The 23,505-nt window shown below is 50.4% G+C and overlaps 1 protein-coding gene and 1 long non-coding RNA gene across 19 annotated transcripts in view; both read right to left on the reverse strand.

The window, feature by feature from the left end:
• Positions 1-23,505, reverse strand: part of CLASP1 (cytoplasmic linker associated protein 1) — a 260,361-nt gene that overhangs the window by 22,132 nt on the left and 214,724 nt on the right. For all 18 annotated transcript variants that reach the window (XM_082397804.1, XM_082397807.1, XM_082397795.1 and 15 more), the window contains 6 exons: positions 22,437-22,580; positions 21,807-21,913; positions 13,255-13,405; positions 9,199-9,445; positions 6,685-6,875; positions 4,784-4,912 (listed from right to left, as the gene is read on the reverse strand). In XM_082397804.1, coding sequence (XP_082253930.1) covers positions 4,784-4,912; positions 6,685-6,875; positions 9,199-9,445; positions 13,255-13,405; positions 21,807-21,913; positions 22,437-22,580 — 969 coding nt within the window. The remainder of the gene's footprint in view (positions 1-4,783; positions 4,913-6,684; positions 6,876-9,198; positions 9,446-13,254; positions 13,406-21,806; positions 21,914-22,436; positions 22,581-23,505) is intronic.
• LOC309631479 lies at positions 1,026-4,773 on the reverse strand. Its single transcript, XR_014246297.1, has 2 exons — positions 2,786-4,773; positions 1,026-1,735 (listed from the first exon to the last, which is right to left on the reverse strand). It is a non-coding gene; the product is annotated as an uncharacterized lncRNA (long non-coding RNA).

A 23,505-nucleotide genomic window follows, 5' to 3' on the forward strand; every position in this document is an offset into this window, starting at 1 on the left:
TTAGTAAGACGCTCTGAGGCTCCGGGAGCTAAAGGGCAGGCGTCACGGCTGGTCCTAGGAGGCTGGGTCCACCAGAGAGGAGGTGCCGTGTCCCCTCACCCTGAGTAACCGTGGGGCAGCGGCCGCCGCCACTCAGGACTGGACACCGTGCCTGGCATGTCCCAACCACCCCGCAGGGTGGGCGATGGCACCTCCACTTGTGGGGGGGCGGGTCCAGCCGGTCTGGCCCAGGCGTGTCCTCCCGGCCCGCGGCCCTTCCCTGGGCCTCGATGCTTGGCTCACTGCCAGCAGACTCCCAGCGCACTTCTCTCTGGACCCCACGTGGATTCCTCTGCTCTAATGTCATCGAAACCTAAAGTTCCTTTAGCTCTGACACCGCCCTGCGACCCGCCCAATAATGGAACATTTACCAGTTTGTGCTACGAGTGTCAGCAACTTTGACCTTTTAAATGCCTATACAGGTCTCTGGTTTTGTCTTTTTGTTAAAAGGCTGAAGGTTACAAAGGAAATAGGGCCTCTGGCCATATCCCAAGACTGGGCCCAAAGAAGACCGGAGACTTAGAATCTAGAAAGGTTGAGGTTTGTTACTCAGCAGCCTCCTCCATTATCCTGAGGCCGGATGACACACAGATAAGCATGCAGTCCACTCCCTGGACTAACAGATTAGAGAACCCAAGGTCCAGAGAGGCGAAATAATCTTTCCACACTCACACAATGCACTGTTCTTCAGAACCCACTGACACACGGCCGCTGCTTCTGAGGGCCACTCCAGATGCAGGGGGCCTGGCTGAGCCATGGTCAGAGAGTGATTTTAATTGGTATTTGAAGCAGAACGTCAGCTCGCTAAAGTGCCTTCTCTCTGACACACCGCTGCTTTGCTCAGGCTGTGATATTTGCCAAGAGGTCCCCGAAAAGTTCTATTTTTAAAATAAATTTAGTCTGGCTTTGCTTTTTTAATTCCTTGCAATCATAAAACATAAAATTAATTAGAAATGATTTCAAAATAAAACGCCGGGAGACATAACAGTGGTTGTTTTATATTTACCTGAGACTCAAACTTCCCCAAACAAGCCAAACCACCTGAGGCTGGATTCTGATGCCTTAAACACCAAGACTGCTGTGGGGCAAGAAACGCCTGGTGACCCCCTGGAGTGACATAAAACGAAGCTGATATTTTCCTCTTTTTAATAGGAAAATGTAATGGAATATTCATTAACGTGGCCGAAGTCAGCAAAAAGTCTCAAGTAGAGAACATCTTCAAAGAAACAGAGTTGGTGCTTCTCTCAAGTTTAAACAGAACGTCGAGCAAGGACCCCAGCACTCTGGGTACCGCGTGTAAGCCGCAGTGCCTGGGAGCAGCAGCTACTGAAACGAGTGCCTCTGAGACGGTACGGATGTCTGAAGACGGCTTTACGTAGCAATACTGGTACAGTGCCTGACGGTGTTAGAAGCATGCTTCCATGTCCCACATCCGATTCTCGAGGCGGCCACGCTACACAGGCTTAGACAGCAGGGATCAAACTGACAGCTGGGCTGGAGGTCGGATGCTGCACCGAAAACCAGGCTTTCCCCTCTAGATTCGTGCTCCCACTGACCCCAGAATCGCATGCGAAGTATCAGTGCTCTTCTTAGCTCTAAATCTTCTCATAATCATTGAAGGAGAGATTCTGTACCAGCCCCAAAAAACGGATTTCAAGTTCTCAGATAAGAAGTGTTAACATTAATGGAGTAGTTTCTTGAAAAACAGAAAGGGGGCGTAAGATTTTAAAAGGTCACTATCAAGGCCTTCACCCCTTCAGATGTTTGCTAAAAGCTAACACTACGGTATACCATAGTAACTTCATTAATGAGCTACTGAAACTCAATAGCAAATTTTATTTACTAAAAAGATAAAAATAAGGAGCTAGACAATGAAAGAGATTTACTTATTCAAATAGGAAATATGAAAACTGTCTAACCTGACAAACACCAACTTTTAATTATTTATTTAATTACTTTTTGGGCCACGCTGTGAGGTTTGTGGGATCTTAGTTCCCCGACCAGGGATCAAACCCAGGCCCTCGGCAGTGAAAGCGCTGAGTCCGAACCACTGGACTGCCAGGGAAGTCCCAGTACCAACTTTTTAAATAAAAACTCTAAACTGGTACCCAAATCCTCTATCCTGCTTATTGTAAAACATCTCCGTTAGCTTATGATGAACGATGCCTGAGACAGACTTAGTGCCTGGAACGTTTCAGCGTGTGACAACAGTGTTTTGCACTCATAGCTCCTGTTAAAGACCCTGGGAACACAGTCCCTGGCTTATCGGGTGACAAACAAGCCATCTTATCCTCAGCCCTGCTTTATGCATCTTCCCTACGGGCCTTAGGACACCTTTCAACTTATAGAAACTGCATTTCAAGAAGTGCTTCATTGCTACAGCCCCGCGGCCAGAACTACAGTGCGCACGCTGGCGGGGCCCCTGCCACAGTGGCCAAGGAAGGACATGTCTGGTGACAAGGGCTCTCACAGCCGCTCTGTGTCCACCTGCCGGTCCACCTCCTTCATCTGCCGAAGCCTGGGTTTTGCCTGTGAACACAAAACCAACTAGCTGTAACGAGAAGGAGGTTCCCAGAGCTGTCGCCGGGAGGAGCACACTTTGGGAGTGCCAATCAGACGGGAAGAGAGACTGGCCCCTGTCTGACTAGTAACCGGGTCTAGAAACACTTCGGCTCCTTTCCAGTCAATAAATGTGGGAATGATGTTTGAATGTGCTGACGAGAAAACGTAGCGACTAGAGACATACCGTGTGGGATATGCCAGCACAACAGCTACCAGACAGACCCTGCGCGTCTAACGATCCGGCCTAAAAACAAAAGCGGATTGGCAAAGCCGGAGAAAGACCACATAGAAGAGTTTTAAAGGAAAAGAAAAACAAAAACAAAAACCATACCGAACACCCAAACATACAGGTGCCCAAGTTAGAAGCTTCTGGCAAAGTGAGAGCGTGAAGTTTCATAAGGAAAACGACAAGGGCACCAAGTCAAGGTGAGTCTGAAAGCATGCAAAGCAGGGGAGGCCTGCCAGTAACCACACTCATTTCAGAGCACAGTGTTTCCTCCACCGGCTTATCAGGAAGTCAGTGACAGCAGCGTGGAGACCCTTGGGTTACAAGAATTCCATGGCAACCGAGTGCTGCTACGTTTGCTTTAAGCAGCAGGTATTTTCTGCTTGCGTCCCTTACGCAACCTAAAGGACTTCACAGCTAAGAACTTTCTCTCCACAGTCTATCGTTTTGCAGGGGAAAACAACAAGATCCCTCATGTAAAGAGCAACTTCTGGTAACGTATACTTCTCCGGGTCCACCGTCCAAGTCCTGAAGGTTACGATCAGGACGGCCACTGTAAAGACAGACGTCTGCCCAGGGGAAGGCTAGTGACTGCCACACCGTGCAGGTGGCTTTGTTTCACCTCAGTGTCACAGTCTCAATATGTCCTCCCCTCTGAAAACAAATGACATCGTATGTATGTGAAAGAACATCCATTTCATGTCGTTTTTTTCATCATGTATTCTCATTAAAGAAAAGCTATCATGGTTAAAAAAAAAAAAAAAAAAGAGTCAGCACAGACCAGTTGCCCCTTAAAAGACACACGACCTGGTTCACATCTTGGTTCTGCCAGGAACTGCCACGTGTGCATCACCTGACAAAGGACGGGACCTCCTGGACCCTCTTCCTCACCTGGGAATAATTATGGTGACTACTGTTAGCTTACCCGGTCCTCACACTTTTCAAATGAGTTATCTGAAGTGGAAAGCATTTTGTTCGAACATGAGTGGGTGTTGTCGCCACCAGGCAACCAAGCTGGATCCCGGAAGTGTGAGTGAGTGGTTTGCACACACACCGTCACTCATGCACCTGTGTGGCACTAGGATGCTGGGTGGAGAGATGCCCGGACAGAGGGACGCCCTCAACCTCACTGAGCCTGCAGTCGTGGTGGGAACCTGAGGGGGCCAGACCGGGTCTCTGTTCAGTAGCCACGTAACTGCTGAACAGAGGAAAAGGCCACGATTCAGGGTCCGATTCTCGCTCGCTGTGAAGAGAAGAACTGCTCTAATCACAGTTCCTTTAATCCACGGCTGTGCTCGCGAGAGTCACACGGGAGCCAGAAGATTCAACTGACACGTGCTTATGTCTCACTTCGGGGTCAAACCCACTGTTGCACCATGTTAAGTTTTCCACACCTGGAACTAGACGGTTGTTTGCCACAGTGCCTTTTACTGGCAGGCGTCCCTGAAACCATTGTCCCTTTAGGACGCTCCACCCACCCCACCCCTCATCTCTCGGTACGCAGAGGACTGCGGGCGGCAGGCCCCGGGACAGTCCAGCAAGCGACTGGACGAGGACTGTCCTCTGCGTGCACACGCGTCGGGCCCAGAACCGCGCCCTCCCTGCCCCGTGACGGGAGCCCGAGGAGCTGGGAGCCCCCAGAGCGGGCGGGCCGCCTCCAGTCCTGCGGGCCCGTGGGGGGAGCCCGCCCGCACGCGCCGGCCTCACCTAGCTCTCCCGTGGGCGGCGTGGGGTGACAGCCCCCCGAGGAGAGCGGGGCCCTGCGGGTGAGGGAGCCTGGCCGAGGGCCCAGAGCGAGGCTCGCGCGTCTCCATCCCCACCCTGACCACAGGGGAAAGGGCAGACCCGCCCGGACGAGGCTCGGAGAGCCCTGCCGCCGGGGACCCGCGGGGCGCCGGGCCCGCAGCGCTGCTCAGACCCCGCGGCGGCAGGGCTGTGTGCCCGAGGCTGGCTCACCTCCTTGTGGGAGTCTTTGTGGGCCTCCAGCGTCTTCATGATCGTCAGCTCCGCGTAGTGTTTAAACCTTGCTGGCTGGCTTCTCAAGGTCTCCCGCAGCACCCTGAGTGCCAGGGCGCGGATGGAGTGCTGGGCCAGAGGAGAGACGGACATCAGCAGACGCCACGCGGCGCCTCCCTGCGCACACGGCCAGCAGGGCCCCGAGACCGGCTCCCAGGCCTGGGTCCCTGGCGCCCCGCAGGCACCGCGACACGGACGCCAGGCTTCCTGGACGGAGGCTCCCGCATGGCCGGCTCCACGAGGGCGGGCGCTGTGCCTGCGGGGACATCCCGGGACCCGGCACCTGAGAGGGACCCCAGGAAGGCTTCCTGAACGAGACCAATGAGGACGACTGATAAGTTCATTATCAGTCTCCCGGGGGGCGGCTCCAGATTTTCTGAGGCTCAGGTGTGTATCTGTAAACTACGTAAAAGGACACCTACACGTAAAGGGCACCTACACGTTTCATCGACACGACCTGTCAGACAGTGGACTCTCTCAGGTCAGTGGGAGACCTGCCGATATTCCTGACCTTCTACTGAGCAGGTCGTGGGGGAGGGGAACGTGTACAGAACTCCAGCTGCTTGAGGCCCGAGTCATGCGTCTGGAGGAAAGCCATTCCAAACAGACCCCTAATCTCAACAACAGAGAATGGGGTTTACACCAAACAGAACATCCTGACTCTCTGCCGCTCACCCGCACCAGCCACAGGCTCACACGCCGTCCCCTGCCCTCTCCGTGACAGCGTTTCTCCTCCTGACAGAGCCAACCACTAGAAGTGCTTCAGGGGCCAACAGGTACTTTGTCTTAAGAAAAGCGAATACAGGTCTTTCATCGCCGTTCTTCTACCTTGATTCACCCCACACCAAACCATGCGTCCCTAAGCACCAGACAGCAACTGGAGTCACCGTGTCATTTGCCAGCCTCTGCTCACCTGTCTTCCATTAAGGTCACCATCAACGTGACCCGGGCACGACCTCTGCCCTGGGCCGTGCCCAACTTGCTCGAAATCTGTCTGGTCCTACCCCTTGAGCTGTTCACCACACTTACTGTACTTGTGCTTCTGCTGACCTACACGAAGCCCGGAGCACAGAGATGGAGTTTTACTTCCAGACTTTAATCCAGGGAAGTCCTAACATTTATTCCTGCTGCCACACGCACAAGGGAGTGGCCGCACCGCGGGCGGGGGGAGGTGGGCCTCTGATCAGGGTGCTCGCCCCTCGAAGAGTCACATGCAAGTGTCACCGCGTGGAGACGGCTTTCTCCTTTAAAAATAATAATGGACGATCACAGAAAACAGTAATGATCTCTGCTTCTGGGACCTGTCGCTGGAACTGTTAACAATGCAGGGGTGAACCAACACAGAGCCCCAGGGAAGGCGTGTTTAGTAGGGTTTAGTATGGTCTCCCAAAAATGAGCCTGATTTCTCAACTGCACGTGAAGCATAAATAAAACTCCTAAGGAAGAAAACCCCATCGTAAAAAAACAAGCCACATTCTACACTAGAAAAGTCTTTTAAGAAATTTTGGGAAAGGGACCAAAGAGGGAGCACGTCTCCCTCAACGACTACAAACCCAATTACAGAAAAACCTGCGTGGAGGCCAGGGTGGGGCCTGTCTCCGCTAACTGACTGGGGCCAGAAAACCTGAAAGCCGTCTTGGTGCCAACAGGAAGCACAGCACAGGAACGGAGGGGAGCTGTGGGCCCAGGCCTGGCCACCCAGGAGGGGAGAGGGAGGGAGGGGGGAGAGAGCGGGGAGGGAGGGGGAGGGGGAGAGAGGGGAGGGGGAGGGAGGAGGGAGAGCGAGAGGGGAGGAGGGAGGGGGAGGGGGGAGAGAGGGGAGGGGCAGGGGGGCCGCTCACATCCTTGTCCCCCAGCGTCTCCAGCAGCAGCAGCAGGACAGTCTTGAAGTGCTCCTCCCAGACGCCCAGGCTGTCCTCGCGCGCGATCTTGAGCAGCTCCAGCAGGGCGCCCTTGCGCTCCTCCACCCGCTCGTTGTGGTTGGACAGCTCTTTCAGGAGGTCCGCCACCAGGTCCGAGTGGTCAATGGGCACTTGGGGGACACAAGACAGATGCTCAGCACCCCCGCCCTCCTGACTCCAGGAGGTCCCCACAGGCCCGCGGCCCGCGCTGGGCGCCGGCCTCACGTCACACCCCCAGCAGGTCACCTCGCCAGGTTAACTGTGAAAACGGGTGAGAACAGGTGTCTAGTGCTCCGGGACCAACACGCAGTGTCCTTCCCGACCTGACCGGCCTCTTTCCCTCCTATTTCAGACAAAGAGGAGGAACCCCCCCAAAGCCCCTCCTGCATCGTCTTCCTCCCAACTCTGCTCCCTGCAACCGTCCTCAGCCAGGCCCTGCCAGGAACACCCTCACTACCCTCAGACCCGCTGGGCGCAGTTTCCTCCAGGCCCTCCACCACCGTGTCTGATCCACTCATCCCCATTCCCTTCTTGAGCGTCCAGAGTGTAAACACACACGGATCGCGGTGTCTAGGCTACCCACGGACAGTCCATTCACAGGCCGCCGGGCCTGCCAACATCACGTAGCGTAACTGCTTGCGGGGACTTGGCTGTGGTTTATATGGCAGAGGGGCATATCTTTTCTCTTTCCATGTTCTTGTAAGACAGCGGTCCCCAACCTTTTTGGCACCGGGGACCGGTTTCGTGGAAGACAGTTTCTCCACGGACGGGGGCGGGGGGGGGGTGGGGGGGGGATGGTTCAGGCGGTCATGTGAGCGATGGGGAGCGGCAGACGGAGCTTCGCTCACTCGCCCGCCATTCGCCTCCCGCTGTGCGGCCCGGTTCCTAACAGGCCGCGGACTGGTACCGGTCCACGGCCCGGGGGGGTGGGGACCCCTGTTTTAAGAGACCTCAACTCTGAATATTCACTTTAAGTAGAAAGGATGAAAAAACAAAGACAGATCATTAGGAACCTAAATTTGTACTCACATATTTCTTTAGCTTCTAAGAATCAGAAAGGTGACGTCTTCAAGAACCCTCTCAACCCCGCCCCTGCCATCCCACCTTTTCCTTTAAGCCTTTTAGCGTACGGTTGGTGGATAAATTACAGCCAACATCCCAATCTCCAGTCTGTCTTAAACAAGACCAACAACTGGGTAAGTTAAACGCTGTGCCAGCTCTATGAGCAAAGAAAGGCAACGGTCCACAACTCCTAGGCAGCGCAAGTCCAAGTCAACCCTCCACCACCAGCCTCCTGCCCAGCAGACGGACGGCTGGGTACAGACCGACCTGCTCCCCACCAGCAAGTAGCAATCAACAGCCAAGGGGTCACGCGCTCAAGCCCCTGAAGCTACTTGTGCTTTCAGACCGTGGAAGGCCTTCCCTTCTGTCCTAGGCTCCCGTCACTGCCTGATCCACCGAGAACGCAGCTTTCTTCCTTCCGTGTTCCCCTGGATCCAGCAGCCACCGCTAACGCGGCCCTCGCCGCTACGTCTGCCACCACGATGAGCCTGTTTCCCCTGGCGGGCCTGGCGCTCTGGGGCCGGGGCCGTGTCTCGCTCCCCTGCACAGCCAGCCCTGGCAAGCCACAGCCTTCGCGACACACAGCAGGCCTTCACTGAATGCTAACTGCTTAGAATTCTGATTTAAGGTTCTAATCTAATTCTTCATTCAAAATTGAAAACAAATTAACATAGCAGGCTTGGAAACAAAGTATACATATATAAGATTTTTTAACTTAATTATTAAGTTGAAATAAACCAAAACACATGAACACACCAGTGAGGTGAAAAGAGAAAAAAATAACTTCCTGATAAAAATACTTGATAGCAATGTGTACTCACTCACTTGTTACTCAGTAATGAACACTGGTCTTAACACAAGAGTCAGAAAAAAACCCAGACCAGTTCTGCTCCATATCAAGTGTGTTATTATACTTGGGGCAATAACTTCACCTTTCTAGACCTCGGTTTCCTAACCCGTACGATGGGAATGATCCCTGTCTCAGCAGCCAGCACACGCCACGCAGGTGCCCAGGGCAGGTTAGATCCCCTCCCCACCTACAGGACTGAAGGTGACACAAGCAGCTCGGGGGACCTGGCTCAAATGCTGCTGAGAGAGCAGCGGGAAGTCACCCAGCAGGGCTCCGGGCCTCCGGGCCACAGCGCGGGACGGGAAAGCGCACACCGGAGGCTGCACCCAGGCCCCGCTCTCACCGCCGCCCGGGTCGTGGTTCCTCGCAAGGCCTTCCCCGTGGGTCCTCTGTGTGCCCCCGCGCCCAGGCGCCCAGACGACCGAGCAGAGCAGGCCCCCAGTCCACCCTCGCGTGCCCGGAGCTGCCCTGGTTGGGGGGTGGGGAGGGGGGGAGGTGGGGGTGGGGGGGGGAGGGGGGAAGTGGCACCGGGAGAGACAGACCGTCTCGCAGCTGCTCCATGTCGTCGTCGAACACGGCCTCCTTCAGGGCCGTCTTGTCGTAGGTGCTGATGGTGTCCGAGTACGGGTAGGGGCTGTAGTCCCGCGCCCGCGGCCCCGGGAAGGCGCGCGGGGGCTGGGTGTTGAGGAGGGAGGTCTTGTTGTCCAGAGCCGTCCGGCCTCCTTCCACTGCGTCGCTGCCGCCCCGGCCCTCGGTGGCGGGGGAGGTGATGCCACCGTCGCGGGACACCTGGGGCACAGCACACTGTCAGTTCCTTTCCAGTGCTTGTCTCAAACTTTTTCTTTAAATCTTCAGAATTATTAGGAGAGCCAGAGATTTCTCACTTGAAGTCTGGCCACTGACAAAAGGACGGTTGTTAGTGCCTCCATTTGTAAATACCTAGCTCATAAGCTACCTCAGAGGGGACAGAACACGCTGATGTTCTCATCTATTCATTCATTAGTTTACAAGGAATGCCTGCTTTACTTTGCATTTGCTGACTAATTTGACTCATTTTTGACGGATTAGTGACGTGAAATTCTGAGGAGCCCCTGAGAAGGCAGCCTGCACACTTGGCACCCCCAGTTCCCCAGGAACCTCAGGTGCCCACACCCCAGCCAGCCAACTGCCTTCACCACCGACAGGACGGCTTTTCTCACTGACACCCTGACACAACGCCATGGATAAATGCTCCCCCGGCGACCCTCTCGAGACCTACAGTGGTCCCACCACCCACGGGTCCCCTGCTACATTCCCCCCAAGTGGTGAAACGTCTCACTATGGAGAACTTGACATCCCCCAGGCAGATGGCTTTTCCTTTGGGGATTTCTGACTCTCAGAGCTGGTCTTTACACTGGTCAAAGAACAGGTCTTTAATATTGTCTGAAAACATCTTTCCTGATATGCGCTGAGTTTTGTCTTCAACTAGTTAAACCTCTGGGCCCCTGGCCCTTGTGTCATGTTTCTGACCCCCTTCCCTCCCCGAGGTCCTTTCTTCTGCGCACACTGGCCTGTCTGGCCCCCTCTGCAGGGAACAGAGCAAGTGTGGCTGACTGCAGGTGACAGAGCGAGACGGTCACTCTCCTCATCTCAGACACGTGACCGCAGGACCGTGGGGGAACCATCTCCAGGAAGCCAGACCACCCTGGTGAGCCCTGTGGCACTTTTTACTCGTGCTGCTGACAAGGTGCAGCACTGCTGTCACCCACGCTTCTGCCTTTGTGAGGTTTTTATTGTAGTTTTATATACGTATGTTAAAATTCAATCATGTAATTCATACGCGTATAATCCAGTGACATTAAATACGTTCACAGTGTTGTGTAACCATTACCACTACGTTATATTTTGGGCAAAACTTTTTCATCTTCCCCAACCGAAACTCTGTACCTATTAAATAATAACTCCCTACCCCTTCCAGCCCTGGTAACCTTTGTTCTACTTTCTGTCTCTATGAATTTGACTGCTCTAGGGACCTCATATAAGTGGAATCACACAGTGTTTGTCTTTCTGCGTCTGGCTTATTTCACTTAGCATAATGTTTTCAAGGTCCATTCACATTGTAACGTGTCAGTATTACATTCCTTCTTATGGCTGAATGATATTCTATTGCATGTGCATATTACGTTTTGTTTATCCATTTATTTGTTGATGGACACTTGGGCTGCTTCCACCTTTGGGCTACTGTGCCTAACACCGCTCTGAACACTGGTGTGCAAACATCTGTTCAAGTCCCTTCTTTCAATTCCTTTGGATATACACCTAGTGGAACCGCTGGGATGCGTTTGGTTCTTACACATCCCACCCGGAAGATTTTGTCCTAATATAGCTGTTAGGATATAAAAGAATATATAGTATGTGTACAGACATGAATAAAATAAGACCTAACAGGGGTTTTCTCTCGGTATAAGATGATTCATGGATGATTTTAATTTTTTTCTCTTTGTAACTCTCTTCTAAAAGTAAAACATATATGATTAATATAATGAAAAGATTATTTATAAAAGGAGAAAAGGTTTAAAAACTTCAGACATTCAAAAAAGAAAGCTAGGGCTTCCCTGGTGGCGCAGTGGTTAAGCCGTCCGCCTGCCAATGTAGGGGACACGGGTTCGATCCCTGGTCCAGGAAGACCCCACATGCCGCGGAGCAACTAAGCCCGTGCACCACAACTACTGAGCCTGCGCTCTAGAGCCCACAAGCCACAACTACCGAGCCCACGTGTCACAACTACTGAGCCTGCGCTCTAGGGCCCGTGAGCCACAACTACTGAAGCCCTTGCGCCTAGAGCCCATGCTCTGCAACAAGAGAAGCCAACGCAATGAGAAGCCCGTGCACCGCAACGAAGAGTAGCCCCCGCTCACCACAACTACAGAAAGCCTGTGCGCAGCAGCGGAAACCCAACGCAGCAATAAATAAAATAAAATAATTTATTAAAAAAAAGAAACAAAGAAAACTAAACTCCTAATACTAACCACTTTTAACAACAACATCGTACTTTCTTAACTTGGTCTGTGTTACACTACCCCAGTCTTCGTCTCGCGCAGGCTTTACAGAGTGGCAATCACAGTGCACAGAGCATCATGTATTCTGCTTTCCTCAAAGGGTCAGCATGTCCCACGTAAATAAAAATTTTGCAGCCATAATTTTTTTTTTTTTTAAATAAGATATGTGAGGTACATCCTTAACTTTTTTTTAAAAAATTTATTTATTTATTTAATTTATGGCTGTGTTGGGTCTCCGTTTCTGTGCGAGGGCTTTCTCTAGTTGTGGCAAGCGGGGGCCGCTCTTCATCGTGGTGCGCGGGCCTCTCACTGTCGCGGTCTCTCTTGTTGCGGAGCACAGGCTCCAGACGCGCAGGCTCGGTAGCTGTGGCTCACGGGCCCAGTTGCTCCGCGGCATGTGGGATCTTCCCAGACCAGGGCTCGAACCCGTGTCCCCTGCATTGGCAGGCAGATTCTCAACCACTGCGCCACCAGGGAAGCCCTCTCCTCTGCTCTTTAGTCCTGCTTGACCCGCTTCTTCTGCCTTCCCCTTAGTGGTGGTGTCCCTGAGGACTCTGCCCTTACCCTCACTTGGCTGATTTCACTTACTTTTCTTTAGTTACCATCAAGCATCCAGTCAGTGTCTCTCAAACCTCCACCTGCAGCCCAAATCGCCAGCCTCAACTCCAGGCTGGCGCACCCGAAGGCCCGTGGCTGCGCCTGCTTGGACGTCTCACTACGCTCCACAGGGGTCCACGTCGCCTTCTCTCCCCGTGACATCACCTCACTGAGGTGCAGCGGCACTTCCTCAACAGTCCTTGCCGGACACCCCGGCTCTCCTGCTTCTGCTCACGCGCTACCCGACCCAGCTCCCTCCGGGGTCACTCCCCACGGCAGAGTGACAGCGATTGTCCTCAGACGTGTGAGGGACCATGCCACTTCCCCGGTTAAAGATCCTTCAGATCCTTCAGGGACCCCAGAGTAGTCTGGACGATGGCTGTGCACCCCCCGGTGTGAGCGCCCTTCTCTTCCCAGGGCCTCCCCAACACCAGGGCACGCCCACCCTCTCCCTCCCCCCGTGCCCACCCCCATCCCTCTGCCTTCTCACAGGCCCCTCTCAGACGACAACCTCCTACTTGACCCGACAAGTGCCTCGTGACCTCGTGGCCTCCGTGCTCAGAGGGTGACATCGTCCCCTCTGCAGATCTGTCCTGCGCCACTCTGCCCCTCTGCAGGAGGCTGCAGCTCCCGGAGAGCCACGCTGGCGTCGGGCGCAGGCTCACTGTTTTTATCATATCAGAGGAACAAAAACGTGTCCAGGATAAACGAAAGCCAGCTGAGAAAAAGGGCATTTAACATTCTTCACCAAGATAGCTGAGGGCTACTGCAATTTCGTAAAGTTGCCTTGGGCCTCTTAAAATCATACCATTCTGACTACGAGATAAAAATAATGTTGGAGTTCAGTGATCCCCGCGGTCAGCGTTCAGGACCGTCCCTTAAGGGCCACACAGCTCTCTCCCAGCATGGGCGGTGGCCGCCCCCTCACTGATGAACGGCCCTGTTAGCCGCGCGGGTACTCACGACTTCACAGTCCTTCCTGCCGTCTCTTTTAATGGGCTCGTTCAGATCCTCCTGGCTTCGAAAACTAAACTTTTCGATGGCTTCTGTCACTCCACGCAAAGAACTGTAGATTTCTTCCGAGTTCAGGTTCTCGGTATCATACTCCAGCATGCTAAAGAGCAAACATATTTTATTTCTTAAATTAAGGCGCATGCATACAATTGAGGTATGGGTAAAAACGACTGCTAATAATTTACGGAGTAAGACATAATTATAGTTTCTTCAGGTGATTTGGAATGAAAAGGAAGACATCTTTTGTTAAGAGTACCACCACTGGACAATTTAATTGTACAGCTTCCTTGTCAGATCTGGTCCCAAACACATGACATCAGCACTCAGTAAGAGCCAGTGGGAAACAACAAGAACCACGAGAATGCAGGAACTCAAAGAGTGACAACTGGTGACGATGCACGAGGTAATGGACGTGCAAAAATAACTTTCGTATCTTGAAGATGGAAAAAAGCAGTTTGGTTGTTACTGGTCTCAAATGTACAAATAAATGAAAAGAAAGCTAGTTATTACACACAAATTTTAAAGGAGCAAAGTGCATGACCTCAGAAGGTTGGGTTATGCTTACCAGTATCAGAAACCTATAAAATAAAACCCCAGAGTAGAAAATGACTCGAAGTCAGATCCACCAACGGACTCCTGACAGCCTCTCACGCCATCTAACCCAGGAATTTGCTTGAATAACCAAATTCTTCTAGATGCGAAGAGTGGGAGTTTTACAGTGAAAGCAGATCTTGTAAAGATGAGTCACACTTCCAGATGAATATCTAAAAGCACTCCAAAAAGCAAGAAATATTTGTCCCTTACAGAAAAGTGACGTCAACTGTTGTCCTTTCAGACATTTAGCACAGCAAAACACAAAGTAAAGCAAAACTCCTCAACAGCCTTCTGGTGTAATGCAGTGTATCAACAAGTGACCTTTTAGATGTTTGAAAAGTACACTGAAACAGACAGAAGATCCTAAGAACAAAACCCATCACCTTCCCTCAAAAAGAATAAACATCACTTGCTCCAAGAAAGTATTCAAGAAAAAAATCGGATGAGTTGGTCTAATTTAATCTGCAGACAGTCCTGAGCTATACTGAGAATTGCCAAGGACATGAAAAGAATCCTTGGCTGTATATAAGTAAGCATCCAACAACATTCATTATTAAGGACTAAAGAAGAGCGACCTTTCTGTTTTTCCAAAGAGAAGTAACTGAAACCAGTTACCCACTGGTGGGAACCCCCACTAAGGGCAACTCAGCGAGCCCTGTGCATTCTGTTGAGAGGAAACTTCCCTGTAACTTAAAAACAAATAATGTTTACCAACCTCTCCCTCAACATACACACTTTTTTTTTTTAAAGGTTTGGGCAGATGAACAAGACAAGATTTGAACAGTGCTCACTTGGAGTAGCCAGACCTCTACTGGCTGGAGGCTGTAACGATCCGAGTGTTTTCTAAGGCCGGATGGGTCCTGCGAGAGTACGAGATCTGAATGCATTTACCCTGCGAGATGAATTCACTCTCCTGCAACCTCCAGGTTGCAAATCTGGCCCAGGTAGAACCCACTCCTCTCTTCTGATGAATGAAAGAACACAGACACCCCAACTGCACTTGGAGAGCTCACAAAAACACGCGCCAACTCAAAGACTGGCTCTGGCATCAAACAAAAAGAAATGTGAGCTTCAACACATTTACAGCTAAGACTCCATGTTCACGCTGGCAGGAAGCGGAATCAAAAACCTGAACAGAATTCAAGATTTCAACCCCTTCTAAGTTCATAACGTTATCTAAGAGGCAATATACCCCTTTAGCGTGAAGAAAGCATGACTGGGGAGCACTGGGGCCCCCTGACCGCTCCCCTCCCCGGCCCCTTCTAGAACAGCACAGCACCAGCTTATGTGTGAGCAAAGGCATTTATACATCTGGCCAGTACACCGTTTTTCATAAATAAAGGCTGAATATGACTTAAACAAAAAATATGTATACGAGATGTAAAAAGATGCCTGAAAATACTTTTAATCACAACAACCAAAAAGAGTAACATAGCCCATGCAAAAGGGAAAAAAACAAAACAAAACAAAACAGGAAGGATGGAGGGATGGACAGCAGGAAGTCTGGGGGACGTTCAGCTTTTAAGGGATGTCACAATATTATTCTCCATGTCGCTTCAGAAGATGTTAGGTTTCATATAGCTCATCCCATTATTCCTACCCTGAACTTTCTTAAAATACCTCATTTCGGTTCACGTAACTTTAGCATGATAGCAGCCTCTTTTTAAAATAGGAAAATAAAGGATTCTGCCAGTTAATGTTCCTCCTTCTTACTTTCAATTAATAAACCAACTCAGACTTCCAATTTAGGAGAACGTGTGCACGGCCAGGCACAATCTACTGGGGACACTTCTTTTAGACTCACTAGCTTGAGCTTTGAAGCATCTCCTTGGTATGAAGTGGAAACTGTGAGCTCCAGGTGAGAGAGAGCATTTTTTTCCTCTAAAGGGAAGCAGACAATGTTGCTTTCCTTGCCATTTCACGTTCTGGCATTTGCGTTTTTTCAAATCAATACCCGTGAGCCCTTATTTCATAGGGAAAAAGGACACTCCCGTGGATGCCATCATCAGGGAATCACAGGTGATGTGGTCCCGACAAGCAACACGCACAAGGGAACAGCGAGGGGGAGGCAGCAGCTCTGCTTAGAAGAGACCTGGTTGGGTGAACCCCAATCTGCCACCTGCCCTCACATTCTGTCTTGTTTTAGCTCGGAGGTATAATCCCTTAGGTTAAAGGCCAGGTCCTAGGCGTCTGTAAACACTGTGATTAGACTCCAGAAAGGTTTCCACAGGGTTCTTTAGATTAGGAAGAGTTGCTCAATCGGTCAATACTCACTGACCTGAGGTCAGGCCAGGGCACCCAACACCGAGGCAGAAGAAGGCTCTGGCCTCACCCTGCGGAAAGGACGCACAGTGCAGGCGGGGAGATGCGTGAGGTCAGGTCGCCAAGGAAAGAAAAGCTGGAGACAGGAAGTGTGCCTTCTGAGACCTTCTTCTTTGTCATTTTGTAGGGAAAAGATACTAGGTACGGAATGAGGATAATTGTTCCTTCTCATGAAATCAATAGGGTTTTGGCGAAGAGCAAAGAGAAAGATACAGATTTCCTCTTCGTTTTATGTAACCGATAGGTTCTCTAAGTGGAAAGGTCTCTGGTCCACTCTCTCTCCCTCCGACGGTTAACAGAAGTTATAGTTGTTTGTGAAGCGTTAGCTGTAGCATTGTACACACGTGTAAAAGGTGATTCTGGGAACAGATGTCCTCTGGAGGGTGGTCTTGGTGGCCGGATGGGAAGACTGGCTGGGGGTGAAGCTTGGTGCCCAGTTAAGACACACAGGTCAGTGTACTGGGAGACGGTCAATCAACCGGTCTGATATGTTGAGGCATGACTAACCTTTAAGACAAATGCAGTGGCATGCTTTATTCACACTGAGGACGCAGCCTTCTCACTGTCGACGTGCCCGTGCCCCAACCTGCGCATCTGGACAGTCACCACAGGAGTCTCTGCACGCTTTAGAAGCTACTTTCAGAACTGGGAGAGTTTCCAAAGGAAGATGCTATTAAAACACTTAGCTGACTTGTTTACTACATACAGTCTCGCTGTGTCGAGGACATAAAGTAAGAATGTAATCTTCTGTGCAAAAGCTATCTCTGAGGCATTCAAAAGTAACAGACTTCTTTTTTTTGTTTCGTCTTGACCCTTGTCCTGCCACGGAAGGTGCAAACTCATCTCACCCAGCACAGAGGCAGCTGGATTGCTCCGTCCCCTGCTCATGTAATCGTAGGGCTCCAGGGAAGGGAGCCTCTGATCTTTGGACCTTTATAAAAAGCACCTAAGAGACCCTCAAACACGAATCCGTAGGAGCCCATGGATCCTCCTTTGTAACGCACTGTCACACTCGGCCGGGAGCCTGTGGGGACCCCACGGCTCTCCCGCCTGGTGCTGGGCCCCCTTTATGGGCTGTCACGGGGAGCGCACCTCTCGGGGCTGCCTTTCTGGATCTGAGTCCTCAGGCTATCAGCACACGCGGGACATCAGGACGGGACATCAGGAAGGACACGGGGCCACACCACTGAGAGCAGGGCTGAGGACCGCAGGTTTGGGAGGGAGCAGCCCTGTGCGGTCGAGCATAAGGCCGGGGACACGGCGCACGGTCGCGGCCCTGACGGCACGCGTCGCCCGAGCCCCTTCCAGGGGCCGAGCGCTGCAACCGCAGATGTCGGTGGATGTGGCCAGTTGATGCAATGGTCCCCTCTCCTGGGGGCACCGTCGGAGCGTCCTCGAGAGGTCTGGCCGAGGCCACGCCCTTGCTCACACTTCTCACCAAGGCTCTAGCCCTGCTGGTCTCGGCCGGAGGCGGCGGAGAGGCTTCCCCAGAGACCTGAGGCGACCTTGGAAGCGCAATAATATTGTGACACCTCAGAGAAGTGGAACAGGTAGCTCGTTACCTGGGAGAGTAAGGGCGCCTGAGAGTCTTGTGGGAGGGAGCGGTGGGGATGGAGCTAGGCTGAGGAAAGGGAGCTGGCTGCTTCGACCACCCATCGGCGCTGCAACCCCACAACCGACTGCGGTGATCAGAAGACGAGAGTCAGAGAAAGAGACAAGACAGGCAAGGGCGGCACTATACTCTGTGTCCTGGAGCCCCTCTCCCTGACAAAGCTCTACCCAGAGTCACGCTGCACCATTCAGGGGCAAGAGCCAACTCTGAGTCCTGCATTTATGTTTTTAAATCACATGAGAGTCCAAGTACAGGACTGTGTGTGTGTAAAGGAAATTACAAGCACTTAACATGCAAAAAACACAGATGTACTTGCAGATAATGCAATCGGTTACTTCAGAAAGAACCAAAGAAGGATTCATGGGCCTTAATTCAAATGGGACCAAAGGGACGAGAGCAGGAAGCCTCAGGGAAGGTGCCACCCCGCCAGATCACTCAGGCAGGGGGCAACGCGTTCCCCCACCGGGACGACCCTCAGGTGGGTATTTCCTTCTGCGAAAACAACAGCACCATTGGGGGGGGGGGGCGGGCCATGGCCCACAGGCCGGCTCCGAGAGGGGGGAACCAAAAACTTAACCCCTCTGCTCACGTGACCTGATATGAGGACTAAAGGGCACCTGAGAACACAGGCTCTCCTCACCTGGCAGGTGTCCCTAAGTGACCTGGGCGTGCAAAGCCCCACCAGAGTTCTAACAACTGCTGCAGTTCAACAGACCCAGAGACACGGCACGGGCGTGAACTGAGCTGACCGCAAATGGGACACCAGGCCACGGGGTGGGGGCCACAGGACCCGGGTCCCTACGGAGCAGCGTGCCTGCCCCAGCACTCAGGGCAGCCCTAAGAGCAGTGGTCCAGAGCTGGTCTCCACCTGCGGACACCAATGGCCCCATTTTACAAGGAAAACAAGGTGTGGAGGGGAGCGGTCACTGCGGCACAGAAGGGCCAAAAGGCCTCCTCTAGGCCACACACTGAGTCAGCGGCACAAGAGGACACGGGCGACCCCCTCAACTGGGGCCCTGCCAGTAGGGGGGGACCAAGAGGATGCGCCAGCGCCTCCCTGTGGGAGGGGGTCTCCAGCTCGATCCCCACTGTGAGTCTGTGCACACTCTTGATCGTCTGACGGGACGAGTGTAAAATCCACCTAAAACTGCCTTTTACTGATGGGTTAACAGAGGTTATCTGCTGAGCGCTCCATGGCAAGTTTGTCAAGAATGCACAGACCACAGTGAGGACGGCCACGTGTTTTTTTTTCTATCTTAAAGGGAATGGACTGCATGTAATTGCTGAAGCCCCTTGCAACTCTGTTTTTCAATTAGCATCGATCACACTGGGTAAAATGAGCTGAAATGTAAATGTGTGTTTAATGATGGAACACTCCAGGCCATTCGTCTTCTCCCCGAAGACTCGGGGCATCTGTTTGCTCGCTGGGAATAAGGAGGACTCCTCTCTCTCACAGAAACGATGACTGATGGATGGAATTTCCACAAAAGTCTAACCTGTTGGCTATGGCCTCTCTAATGTTACTGGGTGGATAAAAATGAATTCCTCACTAGCGATTTTTTTTTTAAAACTATCAAATTAAATGTGTTCATCATATTAGAGTATTTTCTTATTCCCAGCATAATCTGAGTGTAGAATTTTTGGACTAAAAAAAAAGTAACTAGTTTATTTTGATACTCAAAGTTAGATTAAAAACAAATAACTGAATAACTCTTCCCCTTAAGGACAAAAAACTAACATCCAATGGTAAAGATAAAATAGCAGGTCATAGAAAATAAATGTTTCAAGAGCACCGCTCAGAAAAATAGCTGAGATTATATCCTGTAGAATTGGTCTATCCCTACTTAGAATGTGGTAACCCAGTACATTCTCCTATTTAGTGCAAGAGTTCATTCCTTTTATAAATTTCCTGGTAGAAAGTATGTAGCCCATTTGAATATTTCCCGTGATATGATGACATGGGGCAGCTTTTCCCACTTCTGGACAGTTCTAGTTGTGAGAAAAGTTATTTCTCCTGTTGAGTTCAAGTTGGCTAAGGCCATTCTGGCTACTTATGCACTGACTGAGGGTATACTGTGTCTAAAAAGAAAGAAAGAAATTACACAACTAAATAATTCCTTAAAGAAGAATTTGTTGATAAGAAAATATTTAGGTCACACTTGGACTTTTTAAGATTGAAAATAAATCTCCCCATTTCTTCCACTCACCTGTAACCCTAACAGTAAAAATTTAGGCCAGGCTAGTTAAGAATGAATGGTGAGCTGGAAAACTAAATTAGAATTTTTAAATAATTTGGACATCCATGAAGCTTAATACCTAGCCAAGTCTTAGTTCTGCTGGATTATGCTATCAGCTCCCACCAATCTTTTACTTAGACCACGAGCACATATAACAAAATACTTCATTTGAATTTTACCTTTTGTTTATTACCTAAAGAATGTGCCACCCTGTTAATGGAATAACTAAAAAATAAGAAGTATGAACTGTGTATTATGGAAGAACAGATTTCTCAATGTTGCAGAAGTACCATTTCTAAACAAAGGCAACAATTTACAGAGAAGACAACTTTTCCATAGAATTCTCTCCTACCAAGGAGGAGAACTCCATGATTTTACTGCCAACACTGGGGTCATTTAAGACAAACCGTTTGTTTTGATACAGATGTTAACATTTAAAAAACAAGTGTGCTGAGCCAGAGTCACACTTGGGGAAAGTCAGACATGTTTCCATTAGTTTCTGGTCTCAAGCGTCTAATTATACTAGCCTGCTGAAACCATGACCACACAGACCAAATCTGGAAACATAACGCTATGCTTCATTCTACCTACATACAGTACCGGGGAACCTTAAGAGGATGAAACATAAAGCAATATAAACACTAGGATACTCTAAGTATACAAAATATTTCGTTTCTCCAAGAGAAAAATACAAATTTGACATTTTCCAAAATATTTATATGATAACTTGAGAAACTGAAGACAACTTCAGTGGTAAGGATGGAGGAGTTTGGAAGAGTCTTGAGCATTAAAAAAATCTAAATTTGAAGGCACTTACATTTTGCTATCTTCCAACTAAAGAGGTAACTCTTAAAAGGGTATGGCATACTTGTGGTATTTTCCTCCAATTTTAAGATCGTGGTGTCAGCAACCCTTAAGACACAGCCCCCTGATTCTTGTTAGTGATCCCAAAGCCCTGGATTTCTTGAAGCCAAACACGCATGCATGACCCCTGCAGGTCCAGCCGCTGGCTCCTTCCTAAAAGCTGTGGTCTACAGGGTCACCACTCTGAGTGAGGCCATGAGAAACTCCAGCACCTGCCAGGGGGTCATGAAAGCCACCGCGCAGGGACTTCTAAGGGCTCTGGCCAGATGGGAAATGTTATCCAAAGAACTCAAGGCAAACTCTCTTCTCTTTCTAAGTCACTGCCCCAGACTCTGTTAGGCCAATGTTCCCATGGTCCCAACAGGAGTCTGAAAATGCTGATCCGGTTTTAGTTCTCAGGCTCTCAATCCCTTCTCAGAGCAGCATTCGGCTTCAAACGTGAGCCCAGAATGGCCACTTGGGTGGAAACTACCCCAGACTATGTGTGGACTGATTATAAAGGGTTTAGTTAGACGATCAAATACCTGTAGGTGCTCCTCTCGCTTACAGAGTAGGTGATGAGTTTCTAAATGCTTTCTATGTGAAACAGGGCTCTAAACGTAACTTTCAGTTTTAAAATCTTTAAGGTACTAGAAGAAAGCGTTTAGAGCTAGAAGAATCTCAGAGACCATTCAGCAGAAACCGCTCATTTCACCACAGAAGCTAACCACTTTGCCCCAAGTGACACAGTTAAGATTTGGGTGAGGGCTAGGAGCTGTGGGCTCCTGGTACCCATACACTTTTTGGTATTAAGCTCGGTCTAAAAACCTAGAGGTAGCCTAGACAGTCATCGGGGTGCTTTAGTGTCTTCACTCCTGTTGAAATGGCATTACCTTGGAGACAGGCCCCCATGGGAGCAGTTGGTTGGGGAGGTCAGGGGGCTGGTCCGGCTGCTGGGATGTCGAGAGGGAGTCCGGCCAATGGTGTTGCTTGGAGAGCCCTGGGGGAAGGCAGAAGAGCTCCATCACGCGAGGGATAAATACAGAACACAGTTCCGCTTGCCCCTCGGCCTTTGAACCCCCATGCAAATAAATGGGCAGATTCTGCATAATCAGGGTGATTTTTTCCAGAATCATAAGGTCAATTTTAAGTGCATACAAACCAAAAATGGATAGCTGTCCTGCAGGCATTCCCGAAGTGGAGTGACTGCTGTCAGCTAGAGCAGACAGAGTAGCAGACACAACTGAGCATTTGCGTCTTTACAGTGTGAAAAAATAAGTTCCTCAATGACTGCCCGCCTGACTAAATGAGTTAGTGAACATTTAAGTGAACATGCTGACTTAAAGGAAGGACCATTTAAATAGCAGGTTCATTCCCTGGGAATGCACAGGACCCGACATCGCCCCACACTCGGCATGCCCCCAACCTACTGAGAGAGCACAGGAAAGCTGGCCATTCCACCAGAGCGAGCCCTGCACGGGGACGGGTAAGTGGAGGCCACCAACCGTGACCCAAGCACTCACCACACTGGTGTTACTGGAGTTCTTGAGGTGGTTGTGCAGGAGTTTGGTGGCACCATCCTGGAATGTTTTTGGCAAGGCACCAAGTAACATGGTAAATTCAGGAGTGTTCAGTTCAAACAGAGAGATGAGCACAATCTGTGCTGCCTAGAAACGGAAGAGATGGTTAACTTATGTCACGTACAATTGCCTATCTTGGTCAAAATGCTCATTAAAGTTGTTTTACTTTATTTTTTTTATTTATATATTTTGGCCGCACCGCGCGACTTGCGGGATCTCAGCTCCCCGACCAGGGACTGAAGCCGGGCCCCCAGCAGTGAAAGCGCGGAGTCCTAACCACTGGACCGCCAGGGAATTCCCAAAATTGTTTTTTAAAAGAAATCTGTTTTGTATGAGTAGAATAAATAATAAGAGGACATCTGTGCCATAAAAAAAAACAAACAGCACCTAGAGAAATACCATCATCAACTATAAACAGCCAAACTTCAATATGGAAAATAAGCCCTGGTTTCACTGAACACCCTGGCCTTGGATTTTACAACAGCACTCCCGAAACTCTTTTCCTCTGCTGTCCAACACTAGGGACAAAGCTGGTGAGTACATAAACGAAACAATCAAAAAATGTGAAAAGGCTTAAGACTGTCCATTCTAGTAAGTCAGAACCGGACAAGGCTCCTGGCATACCCTGGAAAGAACAAGTTTCTAGACAAGCTACCACTGCGTTATCTTGAAAAACCACTTCTCCTAGTGACTAAGAAACACTAGAAATAGAGTTCAAGTACATCTGAAAAACTCCTGCTTTTACATCTATGAATTGAGGACAGAGACGGTCTTTGAGAAGCAAACTAGATTTACATGGTATGAATTAAAAAGTTACTACTCTTCTGCCTTTTGGAAAATGTTCTACTTTTCTTTATTAGAGACAACATATGCTCGTAGTCGCTATAGCAGCAAAGTGGGGAAGAGCAAGCAGCTGAAACACCAGCAGTGAGACCCAGGCTTCCCCAGCAAGCTACATGCCTGCTATGGTGCTCGAGCTTAGAAAACAGCGCCCTCGGAGTTAGTTACAAGG

Source organism: Balaenoptera borealis, assembly GCF_965194805.1.
Source record: "Balaenoptera borealis genome assembly, chromosome: 6".
Lineage (NCBI taxonomy): Eukaryota > Metazoa > Chordata > Mammalia > Artiodactyla > Balaenopteridae > Balaenoptera > Balaenoptera borealis.